This window comes from Calypte anna, chromosome 2 (genome assembly GCF_003957555.1).
Source record: "Calypte anna isolate BGI_N300 chromosome 2, bCalAnn1_v1.p, whole genome shotgun sequence".
Classification (NCBI taxonomy): Eukaryota; Metazoa; Chordata; class Aves; order Apodiformes; family Trochilidae; genus Calypte; species Calypte anna.
This window is the reverse complement of record NC_044245.1, coordinates 17,378,732-17,394,779: the sequence shown is the minus strand read 5'-3', so window position 1 is coordinate 17,394,779 and position 16,048 is coordinate 17,378,732. Positions and strand designations below refer to the sequence as shown.

The 16,048-nt window shown below is 38.0% G+C and overlaps 1 protein-coding gene across 2 annotated transcripts in view; it reads left to right on the top strand.

The window, feature by feature from the left end:
- Nucleotides 1-14,618, top strand: part of MYO3A (myosin IIIA) — a 108,173-nt gene extending 93,555 nt beyond the window's left edge. For both annotated transcript variants that reach the window (XM_030445416.1, XM_030445415.1), the window contains exons 32-35: nucleotides 8,206-8,315; nucleotides 10,828-10,868; nucleotides 12,574-12,714; nucleotides 14,504-14,618. In XM_030445416.1, the coding sequence (XP_030301276.1) occupies nucleotides 8,206-8,315; nucleotides 10,828-10,868; nucleotides 12,574-12,714; nucleotides 14,504-14,618 (407 nt within the window). The remainder of the gene's footprint in view (nucleotides 1-8,205; nucleotides 8,316-10,827; nucleotides 10,869-12,573; nucleotides 12,715-14,503) is intronic.
- The last annotated feature ends 1,430 nt before the right edge of the window (nucleotides 14,619-16,048 follow it).

Sequence of the window (16,048 nt, the reverse complement as noted above, 5' to 3'; positions counted from 1 at the left end):
AGTATAGTGTTTTTCCAATGGTGACAGGTGTGAAAGTGTTGCATTGTATCCTTTTGAACACAAACATGAGAGATGTCATACATTTCTTTGAACTAAGTCAAAATGCTTTTTAATACAAAACTGAAACAGTTGTTGAGTTGCATACGTGATAGGGTCTTTCCCTCATTTTAATGAATAGAAGAAAATAAGATTATTTTTTTACAAGCTCATGTTGTGCGGTCTTAACAAAAGGGAGATTTATTTTCTTTGTTTTCTCCCAACATCGGTCTCTATGTGCAATGTGACAGCACTTAGCTCTTTCGTGCAGCTGGCATGATCTTTATGGAAAGACAACTTACAAATCCCCCTTTTTTCTCTTGTGGATACAAAAATTCAATGTTCGCTATCCTGTCTTTTGCAGAAAGTGTCAGAAATAGTAATCATAAGTTTAAACAGTAGGAAGCATCAAAAAGAGAGTATTGAATGCACGTGTTCAAATAGATAAAAACAGACTTTGTAGTCAAGGCATGCACATTTCAAGATGGCTCATGCAGAATTTTTTCAATTTTTTTTTTTTTCCCAAAATAAATAACGTGGACACATGCTTTGTTTTTTTATTAAACTGCAGCAAGTTGGCATGTAGACAAGGTGAATATGGAGCTTAGGAGTTACTCTGTTCAAAGATGACTGCATTTTAAATGGAATAGTGGGCGCTATTAGACTAAGAAGCCAGGACTGAACTCACTACGGAGAAACATGCCACTAAAGTGTAGGCCAGCTAAAGTTGTCCTACTTGCTGAGACCTGCCCTTAAACACTGCAAAACATGAGCTGGCTCCCTCTGTCTCAAACCAAACCAGCCCTTCCAGCCAGTGTTCTGCTGTCCAGATGGTTACTCACAGAATTACAGAATCCCAGAATTAGTGAGGCTGGAAAAGGCCCCCAAGATCATCAAGTCCAGCCTATGACTTAACACTACCACATCAGCTGAACCATGGCACTAAGTGCTACATCCAGCCTTTCCTTAAACACCTCCAGGAATGGCAACTCCACTACTTCCCTGTGCAGTCCATTCCAATGCCTGATCACCCTCTCCATGAGGAAGTGCTTCCTGATATCCAACCCAAACCTCCCCTAGTGCAGCTTCAGGCCATGCCCTCTCATCCTGTCACTTGCTGCCTGGGAGAAGAGCCCGACCCCCTCTGCCTACAACCTCCCTTCAGGTAGTTTTAGGGATTGATAAGGTCCCCCCCAAGTCTCCTCCAGGCTGAGCAACCCAGCTCCCTCAGCATCTCCTTAGAAGACCTTTCCCCTGGTCCTTTCACCCACCTTGCTGCCCTTGTCTGGACCTGCTCCAGCACCATAATATCCTTCTTTAGGTGAGGGGTCCAGAACTGTACACAGTATCTGAGGTGAGGCCTCACCAGTGCTGAGTAGAAGGGGAGAGTTACATCCCTGGTCCTGCTGGCCACATTATTCCTGATGCATTGGCCTTCCGGGCCACCTGGGCACACTGCTGGCTCATATTCAACCAGCTGTCAACCAGTGCTCCCAGGTCCCTCCCTGCCAGGCTGCTCTACAGCTACTCTTTCCCCAGTCTGTAGCACTGCATGTGATTATTGTGGCCAAAGCATAGAACCCTGCTCTTGGTCTTATTGAACTTCACGCTGTTGACCTTGGCCCATCAACCCAGCCTGTCCAGGTCCCTCTGCAGCATCTTTCTACCCCCTGGCAGATCAACACTCCCCACCAGTTTGGTGTCATCTGTGAATTTACTAAGGGTTGAATGCTCTGCTCTGCTATGTCAAATCACCCCCAAACCAGCCTTCTTCCTGTTCTCATTAGAACTCATGTTCCAAATCTTTCTGTAGCCAACATTCCCCTGCTACAACAGGCAGTAGCATTGGATCTGGGTCTGCTTCCTTGGCCCTTCTTGCCCAACTGGTCTGAGCTGGGCAGCAATAGTTGGTGTTTGCTGTGTTCTGTTGTTGACCCAAGTGCCTCGAACAACTGATGTGGCTACTTGTGATAAATGTAATGAAGGTGACTTTTTCCAGACATCGAAATTTTAAAAAGCAAGAAGGAAGGCCAGATGGGCTCTAGTCAGACACTGTTCTGCCAGCCTTCCTGGCCATGATGTGAAGTTTCACTCTCTGCAACACAGTTGGACACTGGGCACCACCGAAGATATGGAGTGATGGCAGCGGGAACCTGAGCCCTGAGTTCTCACATCCCCACAGACATTTTTATAACTACTTTATAAATAGTCCAGGGGAAGATCTATCTTTTTCTGCATTGAAACGTAATTCACATGACAGGAAAACTGTTTCCTTTCCAGCTATGACCAATGCACAGGGCACTGACAAAAGAGAAAACACTGCAGTAATTCCCCAGTTTGCCTGTGAGATAGTTGGAGCCTGAGCCTTATAGAGCTCAGTCACAAAGCTGTGTTGTCTTAATTAGATGTTTATTGGAACAAATATGATCTAACCAGGTGTTGAGAATATTTAAGTAAAAGTAGGCCTGTGTTCATTTCATTTAGGTTGCACTGTATATAATATATATACTTGTGAATTGTACTTCATAACTGTATACCAGATAGGAATACTTGTCCTGCTTCATATATAGGTACATGGCTGTTGTTCAGTTCAAGAATTTACCAGCATCTCTGATATAATATTTAACTACATTGCTACCCACAGAAGGGGAGCTGTAGAGCAGCTGGATGGTGCATTGTGAAAAACATTTCAAGATTTTCAAACTGTTTATTTTAATAAAAATGCAAAGTGTGATGTTTAAAGAAGATATGAGCAGAAAAGTTAAATGAATCCTACATCCACAATCCTACCAGCTGCACAAGGTTCCTGGAATAAACAATATACCCTGTGGCTCGAATTTCTGAGTAGGTTATATTTACTTGCTAAATGCATTCAGCTAAAAAAAATGGCTGTATCCCAGGACTGCACCTTTGGACTGCTAGTGAGCCTTATGTTAAAGTGGTGTCAGAATAGAGGCACAAATGCCACTGTCAAGTTTTTTGAGTTCCAAGCCTGACATGAAGGGAATTTGGTCAATATGAGAGCAATTATTTTTCTTTTTTTCTCCCAATGCAAAATGGCACCCATCCTTGTAAATATTAAATTACAGACTCAGGAAGAGAATGTTCTATATTTAGAAGGAGACTCACATGATTGAAGGAACTCCAGTGCAGCTGAGGATCTTTTCAGCTGCACAAAGCAGCAAGGGTTTTCATCCAGGATTCCTCCTGCTGTAGGCTGCTGCAGCACTGTTTACTTTTTCAGGAAAAAGGGAACCTGTGTAGCCCTGGGTATGCAGAGCAGCATTCAGTGACTGTTTTTTCTTCTTTGTGAGTGAATGGCCAGACAGGGAGCAAGGAGGCATGGAACTGGAGAAAAGCAGGGTAGTCAAGAACTTCTGTTTGATCTTTCACCCACAGCTAGGAGGGTGGCCCTTTGAATACTCTGTACTCAGGACATGGAAGATCTGTGTTGGGACCTAGTCATATCCATATGGAGTGGAAGATCTGGGAAGTCACAGAAGTGGAGTACAGCCATTTTCCTTAAACATCCTCTCCTAAATAGCAATAATCCCAGGTCACCAGAGTCTCCAGAATGAGAGTAGTAGTTTCAGACAGACAATGAAACTGCTTCCCTCAGTGGGACTAGCAGGTTTCAGAGATCAAGCATTCTCAGCTCCTAGAGGCAACTGGAAAGTTCTTGGTGTCTTGCAGTTCCTGGTTCTAGGTCTGTGTCAGAATCATCCCTTAGCAGATTTCTAAGCATTTGCACTCATCAATTCTAATTTCAAAATCTGGCTGTGTAAGTGTCCCATGAATAAACAATGCCTAAAAATTACTAACCTGAATGTTAAAAAGCAGTGGTTTTCTACATGCAAATTTCTTGCTTGAGTTCAGTCAGGACTGTGAAAAGGTGTGCACATAAACATTGTAAGCAGTAATAGCTTTTCAGTTCTCATGATCAAGTCCTGGAATTCCATTTACTAAATTTGCATTTTTCTGATTACTTCCAAGGCCCTCTACAAAACCTATACAATTAACTGCTCTTGCTCTTGTTTTCTTTCTGCTTTATTGTGAGCCTGGCTTTATACTTCCTGCCCTGGTGAGATGTGGAATAGCACTGACTCAAACACATAACATTTCATTTTAATGACCTGAAAACAGGTTTATCTGTTTGTCCAGGTAGCTTAATAAATAGAGACCTTTCATCACTTAGATGCTTATCGCATCTGTAACCACACTCTTTCTCCAATCTTCAGTATAAGATCTGTTGTAAGTCATATGTTAATTTACATTAGCATCCATGGATGTTGACTCCTTGAGATTGTTGTCTTCTGAGCATACTGTATGTCTGACTGTGCAGACACAGTTCAACCTAAAGGGCTGTTGATACTGACTCATCTCTATTCAAGCATTTCTTGCTCATATTTGAATGTTTTAAGCATATGCAGCTCTCTGCAGTTTGTGTAGTTTGTTGTAGTGTTTAGGATACACATAGATTAAATAAGCTGGTCCTAAATTTCAGTGTCCTTTTTCTTATTTTTTCAGTGTATCTGGAGCTTTCAGTGAGGACCGAATATGAAAGTAGTAATACCTTGTAACTGAACACTGTAGAGTCAAAGACTGTGTCTACAACTTACGTAGGAACATTTGAGGTAGTGTTAAATGAGCTAGCTAAGATAGTGATAGGAGTAAGGAATTTTCCATAGATTTGCTAAACCTTCTTCAGTGCTACCTGTCAGCCACACTGTTCACATGCCTTTGCTGAGCCTTAGCTCTGTAAGTCATTCATTCCTGTGGAGAATGACCTTAATTTTCATTAAACTTTCTATCCTAATTTTATCAGATCTGTTTTGACAGTCTGCCTCAGGTTTGGGCAACAGCTTTATGAGCATAGGTTACAGCATAACTGATACTTGATGTTAAGTTTAAAAGCAGAGCATGGATGTCAGGAGAGCTCTTCCTTTGACTAATGGAGTACTGACTGTACTTATTCAGTCCTGCTCCTTAGCTGTGCTAATGACGAACTGAGACATAACATTAAGCACATCTTAATGTGTCTTGCTTTGGTGCATCTCATTTACCCTGCTAATAGGATGGTAGTGCCAACTGGGTATTTCCAAAGTGCTTTGACAACTACTACTGTCCATGGGTTTTGTATCAATGTTGTAACATGTATTTATATGTTTGTTAGATAGAAAGCATGAGTTTTCCTTTCCTATATGAAGCATATGGCCAGATCTTGCTATAGATTCTCAGTCTTAAAGACAAATAGGCTATAAGATGTTTTACTGTATAGGGAGTGAGCTTCGATAAAAACCTTTTCTTTGTAATGGACTCTAGGAGTAACATAGTTGGCCCATTAATAAGTGAATGATTTTACTACTCCTTCCTGCTTCATTGCCTACTACAGAAAGGTATAGGCCATCTGGAAAACAAGAGCATCAAACTTACCATTTATCAGGCTTAGATATCTAATTTGCCTTCCACCTTTAACTCTACTCAGTAAACAATTTCTGGAATTATCAACAACTAATGAAAAAGCAAATTTTACCTTGTGCAGTGAGTTATCCAATACAAGCAACTACCACATCAGCTTTATTTCAGTAGCAATGAACACAAAAGTGCTAAAACAAAGTGCTGAAGGAAAACACAGGTTCTCTTCCTGGTGAAACAAAGAAAGCTAAATCCATCAAACTAGGTTTTTACTTGCTGTGTAATTTGGAGGCAAAACTCAGAACTGCATTTTCAAACTTCTATGAAAGGAATGGAGGTCCAAGCTTAGAGGGTTTACTGCCCCAACATGGTGTTTCTGTCCCCTGAATTCTTTGCCATAGCTCATAGATACATAAAATGCACAAGCAGAAATGAAAAGCTGTTTTTTACTGAAACTCTTATCGTCAAAATGATGGTTTTTGAATGTAAGAGGAGTCTTCTTTGCAAAGCATACACAAAGTATACAAGTAATTTCAGTTGGAAAAATTGTAATCTAGAATATGGTAATGCTTTATGGTTTTGACAATGATGAATTAAATAACGTAACAACATACATAGTGATGAATTCCTCCAGGACAATAAAAAGTGTCTAGGTATTATGAGAGCCTTTTCCTTGGTATTTTCCTAAAGCCCTCAATTTGGCTTAATTTTCTTTTTCCAGATTTTCATGTAGTCATAGTCTTTGACGTAATTTTTGAAAATGTCCTACAGACAAGGGGTTGGTTGTTTCTATTCAACTACACCGAATTTAAAGGTTTTTTTTAAAGATATTGTTTCCAATTCAGGCTCTTGCTGTGTTTAAAAATAAAATAACAGAACATACGCCTCTACTCTGTCACAAATGAAAACTCCAGGTGGCTGATTTGAAATGCAGCAGGATAACAACAGCCCACATAAGAGCACAGTCAGGCCTGCTACACCTATTCAAAACAAAGAATATAATTTATGTTTAATACAGGTTACTGAAATTAATTTATTGCATCTAAATTGTATAGTTTAGCATGAGTTAGCTGTAACCTGGCTTAGAAAAACACCATTGTTCTCTTAAGGGCAAAATGTTAAAAGATACTTGCTCATTCGTTACATGAGAAGCAGTCTGTGTTTCAGATAAGAAACTAAAACAATAAATGTAATCATTATCTAACAACAATTTAAATTAACATTATTCATCATGCCTCCTCTGTATATCCGTGACCTTTACAAGCCTTTATTTATCACATATAACAAAAAACATACACAGCTAATTTTGCAGGAGTCAACACTGATGTATAACTGATTGTTTCTCACTTTAAATGATTTTGCCACCTCCTTAATTAAAAATATTATATACACAGGGCAGTTTTTATTTTAATCATGTATATGGGTTTCTGATGGTCATGAAAGAACAAAATACATTCTTCCTTGTATGACTTAGTCACATGTAGTTAGCTCACAGGGGTTATGGAGTTAAGTCTCTTCATGTGAAGTAAAATCAGCAGAATGCTCTTCAGTAATTCACTGGGAGCTGGATCTTCAGTCCACCCTTACACTATATAGAGTTATGAGTAAGGAGAGTTTCTTTCTTAGTGACTGTCTTCTGAATATTTTTGTGATGGGACAAGGACAATCTAGAACCTCACTGGATAATGCATTATACCTAGAAACACAGTTCACTGCACCTAGACCTTGTGCTGTGACTTTTTTCATCACTCTATGTGTCCCTGTAGTCCATCTCTAGCCTAGGTGTTCTGCTGCCCTGGAACCCCCACTTCCTTTGTAATGAAGGAATTGCTTAACTTTTGAAGTTGAAGATGAATGTAAGATGATGATGCTCACCACTCATTGGTTCCTGAGCCCCCAAGAGTCAATTCTGTGGTCCCAGAACCTGAGCCTATGAACCCTTAGCAGCCCTATATCCTAGCACTCTTGGAACTGCATATAGCTTTTTTAAGGGCAAATATCCAAGACATTTATCTAGTTCCCTGTGTGCCAGCCAGTGTAACTAACAAGTGTCTGAGTTTGGAGACTGTTAGAGAACAGCAGTTCCCTTTTATGTTAAAATCTTGATTTTGTCTCCAACAGAATAAAAAAATGTTTTGCATGTTTGCAGAAAATATTTGTAGAACTAGACCAGAACCTAAGATTACACTGGATATGATGGACATGGTCACACTGTGTTGCCCAGTGGTATCTGATTTGTTTTGAAATGGAACAGCCTTAGCAGGAGAGCTTGGGGAGCATCTACACCATAATAATGTAGAGGACAAACCTGCAAATCAGAGTTCTGATGCTAGTTTCCTTATTCCTCACCTTGATGATAGAATTGCAGATGAAAAATTAACCTCCACTCTACCTAGGTCCCTGCTACAAGATGGTAGCCTTCCAGAGCCTGTATCCTTCAGAGTCCTTTTCTGAGCATGGAGCATCAGCCCTTTTCAGAAGAAGCCTGTGCCAGGCAGACTGCTGGGCTATTCCAGCCTGACACTAGTTATTTGGCATGTGGTTGTGTGTTAGTAAGGACTGCAACAAATAAACCTATCCCCCTTTCCATTTGGACATGGAAATGCCCCAAACAGTTGCTTTTTTGAGTTACTGCAAGCAGTAAAAGTGGCTATGTGATTTTTTTTGTGCTCTTTGTTTAAATTATCTCCTGTTTTTTTATAAGCTTCCTGTTCTGTGCAGAAATAAGCACTGCTATCTTCTGCTGTTTTACAGTTGCAGCCAAAGTAGAAGACTCTCGCCCAAAGCAGAGACCTCCAAGGAGGCCACGGAAGCCTAAGACATTAAACAATCCAGAAGACTCTACTTACTACACTCTAATACATGTGAGTTTAGCAAGTTTTTGTGGATTAAGACTGACAGATAATTCCTACCTAAACTTTCTTTCTTATTACTCAATTTTCTGTATTCCTTTCTGATACAATGTAAAAGCTGTGTCCTGATGAAAGGAGGCAGGCCACAAACGTAACATCTCAAACTAGATTTGATATTATTAAAGTTTAGAGTTACCCTGAATAGGGCCCTAGGTCACACCAATTTTTAGCTTTGTACCTATACATACATACATTCATTATATGCATAAGCAATGTTTGCACTTAAAATACACAAACTAAGTGCCCTGTGTCTCCAGTTTGTTTGTAAGTCAAAAGAGAGAAACAGGTTCATTCAGAGAGCTATTTTGAGTGTCTAAATTGGTGGTTGATCTTGCAGATAGAGCAAATATTCAAATAGGCTATATTGGTATGCACACTGTAACTTCCTTTACAAATGTGTCAGATTGTGATTATGAAGGAATTGGCAAATACCAACAGCTCAGGAGACTAATGGGTTTGAGTGTCTCTATATATAGCTTTAAGTCCAAGTTCAGATACTGAGGGCTGCTTTCCACTCTTGACTTCAGTGCCCTTAAATATAGAAAAAAGGCAATAAAGTAAGCAGAAGGAGAGAAAATGTAAAAGCAGTTTAGAAAGCAGTTCCAACAAAAAAGCAATTAAACTCATTTGCTCGAGGTGCCTGTATTTTAGTGACCTATTTTAACAGGCGGTGAGAGCCCAGCTAATAAACTAACCATAGCAATTGCTTCTCCTCTCAACAGAAGGTGTCACCGGGGCCTTTAGGGAGAGTTGTGTCTGGCATATCAAAAAAGAGAAATACAGTTATGTTTTATAATGGGGACTTTGAAATAACACAGCTTTGGAACAGTGCTGTTCTGCAGAGAAATAATATTCTTAAAAATAAATCAGTGTGTAAGAATAAGATTTTTTTGTGTGTGTGAAAGCAAGACTGGTGAGATAAAGGACTGAAATGAAAGGCATGACATTGAATTCTGCATTAGGAAATTTCTGAAGCAAAGCATAATTCTGAAGTAAACGCATATCTGGAAGGCTAAGACTGTAGAGTTAGAAAGATGGTATTTTTTGAAAGCCAGTTTGTTACTTGGCCAGCTCTGTATCAGAAAACAGCCATCGCATCAGTGCAAACAAAACCTGCAGTAATGCTGGGGAATACTTAAACAAATTTTTAGCAGCAGCTTTTCAAGTTATTATTACTATCTTCAATTAGTTGTATTTTTCAATGAGCTTTGAAAAATGAGAAGTCTGTCTTCTTAATACTGGTAAGGGAATGTTTCAGTATAAATATCTTAACACTGGAACTCAGAAAGACCTACTAGTTCCTAAATTCTTAGACCCTGAGCAACTCACTGAGCTCTAGCCAGAAGGCAGTAAATCTGTGTGACCTGAAGATGTATTCACAGATAATTATCAAGCCCACATCACCTGAAAGTGAAGGCATACACCATGAGTATTTTGGTGGGTTTTTTTTTTTTGTTTTGTTATGTTTTTTGTTTGTCTGGTTTTTGTTTTGCTGTTGTTTTTAATTTCCTCATTCTTCTGCAAAAAACCCCATATTTCTCATGTTACAGATATTAATTAGACACTTTCCCTTCTCACTCTTCTCCTTTCTTACCAAATGAATTGAGGTGGTGCACATATGTAAACAGTCTGACAATAGCCTATTGTTCTTACAAAGCACTAAGAGTTTATTTTGGAGTTTGTTTCTTCACATAAACCTTACTGTTTGAAATTGTATGTCTTGTACATTTACCTGCATAAGGAGTGTCTGTTCATCAGGATTTCTAGTTCTCAGTGACTTTGTAATGGTACAATTCACAGACTCCAGTATAAAGTTTTAACTCATTTCAAGAAACACAGTTAGGACCAAAATTGAGACCATCTGCACTTAAAAATACTGGTTTTGAAGTGTGATGCTTTAGATGCCGCAGCATAGCATTGTTTTGGCTGTAGGGTCAAAAATTCATTAGAGATATGAAATTATTCACATTCCCTATAAATCTCTCTCCTCTGCCTTTCTGGTTGTTTTGTATCCTAAAGGTGCTTTCCCCACCTAGTATACTGCTTCACAAATGTCCATTTTGTTCTACTAAAACCTGTGATAAGATTGCATTGACATTAATGAGAGGAGGATTATGCCTGCTCCCACAGCATTGCCTGTATTCATGAAAATTCTCAGGGCATCACCATAATTTGCCTCAGTGAGATATTTGAAGGGTTTATATTTTTTTTTTTTTTCTGATCACAATTACTTTAGCCTTTTTCTTCACAGTATGGCAACTGAAATGTGGCAGTAACAATGCTAATGCTTAGCCTCAAAGATTCTGAAACGAGATTTCTCAGGAGCACTTTGCTCACAGATTAGATTCTCTGTATTTTCTTTCAATGAAAAATACACAGTACTCTCCTAACTATCATATTGATGAACTGTATCTTTGCATAAACGTTCCTTTTAATATATTTTAATTTACTTGGTTTTTCCTAGAAATCAATACAAGATGAAAAACGGAGACCAAGAAAAGAAAGGTATTCTTTTTCATTATCTCACTATTGTCATTTTAGTACAGTAGAAATAGTTCTTAGCTATACTTCAAACAGGAGAATAAAGCATTAAAATCCATTGTAATTTGGTGATTAAGAGGAAGAGCATAATATACAAAGTTAACATATGCAATTTGCAACAACAAAAATCCATTCTAGAATTGAGTCAGTCACTACAGCATGGCCCTTTACCATGGCAACGTAAACACAATACTAAGTTAAGATAAGGTCCACATGAAAGATAGTTTTGACACAGAAAAATAATTGAAAGTCTTTAAAATTCCAGTCAAAATGAATGAGCAACCAGTTCTTTTTTGCTAGCAAAAATTTAAAGACTGCTTAAATTATCCCCCAGAAAGACATGACTGTTTGGAAATAGATAATAAAAAATTAAAACAATAATAATTAACACCAGGTAAAGAAGATTAGCAATTGAAATTTCAACTAGGCTTCTTTTTTTATTAACCTATTTTGATGGATCTCTGCAGAAGTAAGGGAAGTAACAGATATATTATGCCCTTCTGTATCTTAGATCCTTATGTGTGCTGTAGACCTGGTTCACAGCTCCTGACATATATCATAGCTTTATTTTATTTGTTTTTCTATACTTCAGCTATTTTTGCTGATCCGCAGTGACATTGCTTTGATACTACAGCATGTGTGCTATTGTAGCCTGGTCAGCGATGCAAGATGAACAGGCTTTTAGTACTATTCTTGGCTGAGGTTGCAGAATACAAACTCTATATCTAAAATATGTATCTTAGAAGAATTTACATTACATTATATGCACATAATATGTGCTCACAGCATCTATCTTCATTCAACCATGGTTTAAATGGAACTTGATAATGCCACTGCTTCAGGTGGCTCACTTAATATCCATGTCCTCTGTTTTTAGACTGTTATAGCCCTTCTTTTGATGTCATTTGGATTAAGAAAAAAATTGTTGTCTTCTATTTAGCGAAAATAAATAAATAAATAAATAAAATAAAATAAAATAAAATAAAATAAAATAAAATTTGGTACCACTTAGGTTCTGCTCATCTAAAGTCTAGGTAAACAGTTCCAGGTCTTTCATGTGCTGACTCTGTAGTAGTAGAACATAGCAACTGAAATCAATGAGTTATTTCTGGTTTCTACGAATGTAATAATTGAATTTTGAAATGCTTTTTTTTTTTTCAGGTTCCGTTTAGGATATAATTTTTTCCTAGCCATTCTAAACTAGATGTTAGGTTTGCGGGGTTTTCTGTACATATGATGCTCTGGATAGCACTTACCTAACAAAATAAGACATCTCTATTATTGACACCAATATCTGAACTAGTTGCTTTAGACTTCTACTCAGAAAAAAATAATAATCTTTAGGAAAATGATTCATCTATTCCTCAATAAGTATCTAATAGGTTAGATGAATTACACAATCAAATTCCTCTCCACTGAGTATAATGGCAAACCCAAACAATTTCAGTCATATATGTCTGCTTTATGAACATCTAAAAGTATTTAGCATTCTCAGTATCTGCATCCTACAGCAGTGACATTTCAGAGGCTGATTTCTTGTGCTTATACATACTTTTCCTGAGATCCTTAGCACATAAATCCAACTAATAATTATATTTGTCTGCCTTGCTTTTGAATGTTGAATTATGAAAAGTGAAACTGCTAACTTGGTGTACTTTTTTATTGACAGTCTGAGCAAAGTGCTAGATTTAGATATCTACTACCATGAAATTTCATCTACTGATTCCAACTCAAAGGACAGCAGTTCTACCACAAGAAAGAAGAGATACCCAATTGAGCGCCGGACTTCAATTTTAAGATCTACTGAGCGGTAATTCATGCAAAATAATAACAAGGAGGGGAAAAGTTGTATATCCTTGATGAGATACTAAAAAGATTCATGAAAAGAAAGATACATTCTGAAATTAGACATAAGTCTATTTTTTTGCTCATGGCAATCTTGCTAAATTAACTTGTAAAATGAGTAGCAAAAATTTGCCATCTTTATGCAGCAGGGACAAATGCTACTATGACTGCTGTCCAGCCTACCTGCTAGTTTTTTGCTTCCCAAGTGCCAGATGAGATGGACAAAAAACTGCTGTAAATCTCTGATCTAAAATAAAATTAAACTAGAACCTAAAACTTGTGTTCCTGAGAACTTTCAGTCTGCTTTCTGCAGATGAGATGCCAGCTTGACTGCCTTCTTTACCTGATCTCCTGTATCAGCATATGCTTATAGCCTGTGGTGGATTCCACCAAGCTGGACAGCCAGGAGAAAATAACAAAAGATAAGGTTTGCTCAACCTCCTCTCTTCCCACACAGACTTCATAGAAGTTGACCTCTTCTGGGCTAAGGAAATAATTATTCTCATTCTTCTCGATGCACCCTTATACACTGTATGTGCAGACACATTTATATCTTTATAAGTAACTTGCATCTTTTTGTGTTTTCATGTATGTAAGAAAAACATGGCAAACATCTAGGTCAAAGGCTTAAGGGAATCACTAAGCTTGGGATGATGACTGAATTTGAAAATGTATCGATAATATTAGGGAAAATGTTTGTAGAACATTTTGTACCCCATACTTTTGTTTTTTGTATTTTTTTCATGTAAGATCTGAAATAGTTTTAGAATGGTGTTGTGAAGACATGGAATGAGAAATAATAATATCAGGAACCTACATATACTCTAAATCCCTTGGAAAACGGTGCATTTCTAAGATGGCTGGTTATACCTGACTTAGTTAAATGAGAATTTTGTCACTGACCATACTAAAAGGAATTTAACTTTTACTGTGTGCTGCTCTGATTGCATCCTAATTAACCACAGTGAAAAAAAAAAAAACTATGTAACTTTTAAATTTACAGTTACCTCTGAGGGAAGATGAATGCAATTATTAAACATTTCTGCACTTCAGTATCTCTCAAATGGGGTCACCTGGATCTGAAGACCATACAGTTATTTCAGTCCACAGAAGTGAAGCACTGAGTGCTTTTTATTTGGCTGTTTATCTTGGACACTGGTATAGAAACAGTGGTAGGGTATACCTTTAGTGTTGAACACTACAGGTATTTTTTTATTATTTCAGGGTAATATACTTTTTAAATAACTAAGTTTTATCTTTAATCTTACTCCCAGGTAACAACTAATTCTAAGCCACCATTTCAGCCTGTCAGAAGTGGCCTCCAAAATGCATCTTGCCATCTGAAAAAAAAAATTAAAAAAAATGGGATGAACACTTACAGTGAGCCCCAAAGGCAGGTTAAAAACAGAGCAAACAAATTTATGCCAACTGAAAACCTGGCTTAGTAACCATCAGGCAAACACTACTGCAGAGCACCCCTGTGTTCACAATACTTTTATGTCCTTTTATTACGTCCCCTTCATAGAAGAACATGTTGTTCACCTGCTTCTAGTATATAATGTGTTTGTTCCGAGGTGCCTGCTTTATGCAGCACAGGAAGAGGCCTAGCAAGGTCAGTTGGTATTTTTTTCGTTCTCCTTTTATTACACATACACACACCCCAGAGGGTGGTGGTTAAGCAGTAGATTAGGAATGTTTGCCAAGGTAAATGTTTTTGCTTTCATTTCTAAAACACTTCCCTGCTTAATCCTTAGGCCCAGGTTAGCAGAAAGACCCCTGGAAGAGAGTAAAACCGAAGATAATCCCTATGACTACAGACGACTGCTGCGGAAGACCTCACAGCGCCGGCGCCTTATCCAGCAGTTCTAGCTGTCCTGCTGTTCCTGCTGCTATTTGGCTCTTATTAGCATAATCTTTTTTATCATTTTATACCATGTGCTTCCTCTTTTTTTGTTAAATCGCTAATGTTTCAAGTTTACAACGTGTGTGTTCATGTGAATTACGGTGGTTTACAGCCCAACAGCGTTGCAAAGGGACACTGTCAGTTGCGTATCATATTATTTTAAAAAAACTAATATAATAATTTATAAAACCTAATCTAGCTTTCTTTTGGCTGCCACTGCTACATCTTGAAATTATTAGACATTAAGCATCTTAAATCTAGTTTACTTTCCTTAGTGCATAATCGTTTTTTGCATTTCATCAGTCTCATCCAATTAAAACAGATCATTTCATTCATAGTTCCTTCCCTAAGTTTTCAAATTCCCATATGCACCTTCAGGAAACTTTAGTTATTGTTTCTAATTAATTTTTTTTCAGGAGGAAAAAAACCCACAAGAACAGTATAGGGGAATTTCTGATCATTTTAGGTATATAATACCTAAATTTTGGGATAAACTGTGGCAAGTGTCCCTTTAATGAAAACAAACATAAATTATTAATTGGATAGCATACTGTGGCAGTTGATTTTATTATTGACTTTACTGTAAAGCTAGCAGTCAGTTCTAAAGGTCAATATTACTTGTATAATCTTTATGTTGAAGATGTTAATTTATGGGAAGTATATCCAGCCCTCTACCTCTGAGCTTTGTGACTAAGTGATGAACTTCTAAATCGTGTTTGCTTTGTTCTCCCTTGCAGTAGATTTTTAGGAATCTTAATCTCTGGGGTGCCAAGAAAGGAAGAGAAATATGCTCTCTGGTCAATTGCTGCCCAGATGTAATGATCATTCTTAATCAGTTCCACTAGAAATTAAGTGGAAGCAAAAGCAAAAGCCACTGTGTTCAATTTTTCCCCTGATTCTTTATTCAAAAGACCTTATTTCACAGAAACAGCACAGATAATTGCAGTGCTTCCTTTCAGGATTCATAATTGCATGTTCCCAGCTGCAAAGCAAGTGAAGGCCGATTTCATTATGCCAGTACAAAGGCCTGATCCTGCTCCCTTCCTCAGCTCCCCTAGATACTACGATTGGCGGCAGCAGCGAGCCACAGGAGTTGGGTTTTTGTCTGTTCCCCCCCAGACACTTGGCCCTTCCCCCAGAGACAGGTAACCATTGCTTCCTGATCTGTAACTAACGATAAGGCTGTGCACCATTTTAAAATGCTTCAATGTAAAACTTGCAATTGTTTAAATTTTGAAATCTGTTTAAAGTTGCTTTCTTGTGTATTATATAATTAAAACGATAAAGTAAATAAAAATGCACGAAGCAATGATATGGTTGGTTGCACCTGAATTCCAGCCAGAACTGACAAAACAATATGGACTGGGGCAGGAGTGAAAAAGGCAGGGAAGAGCTC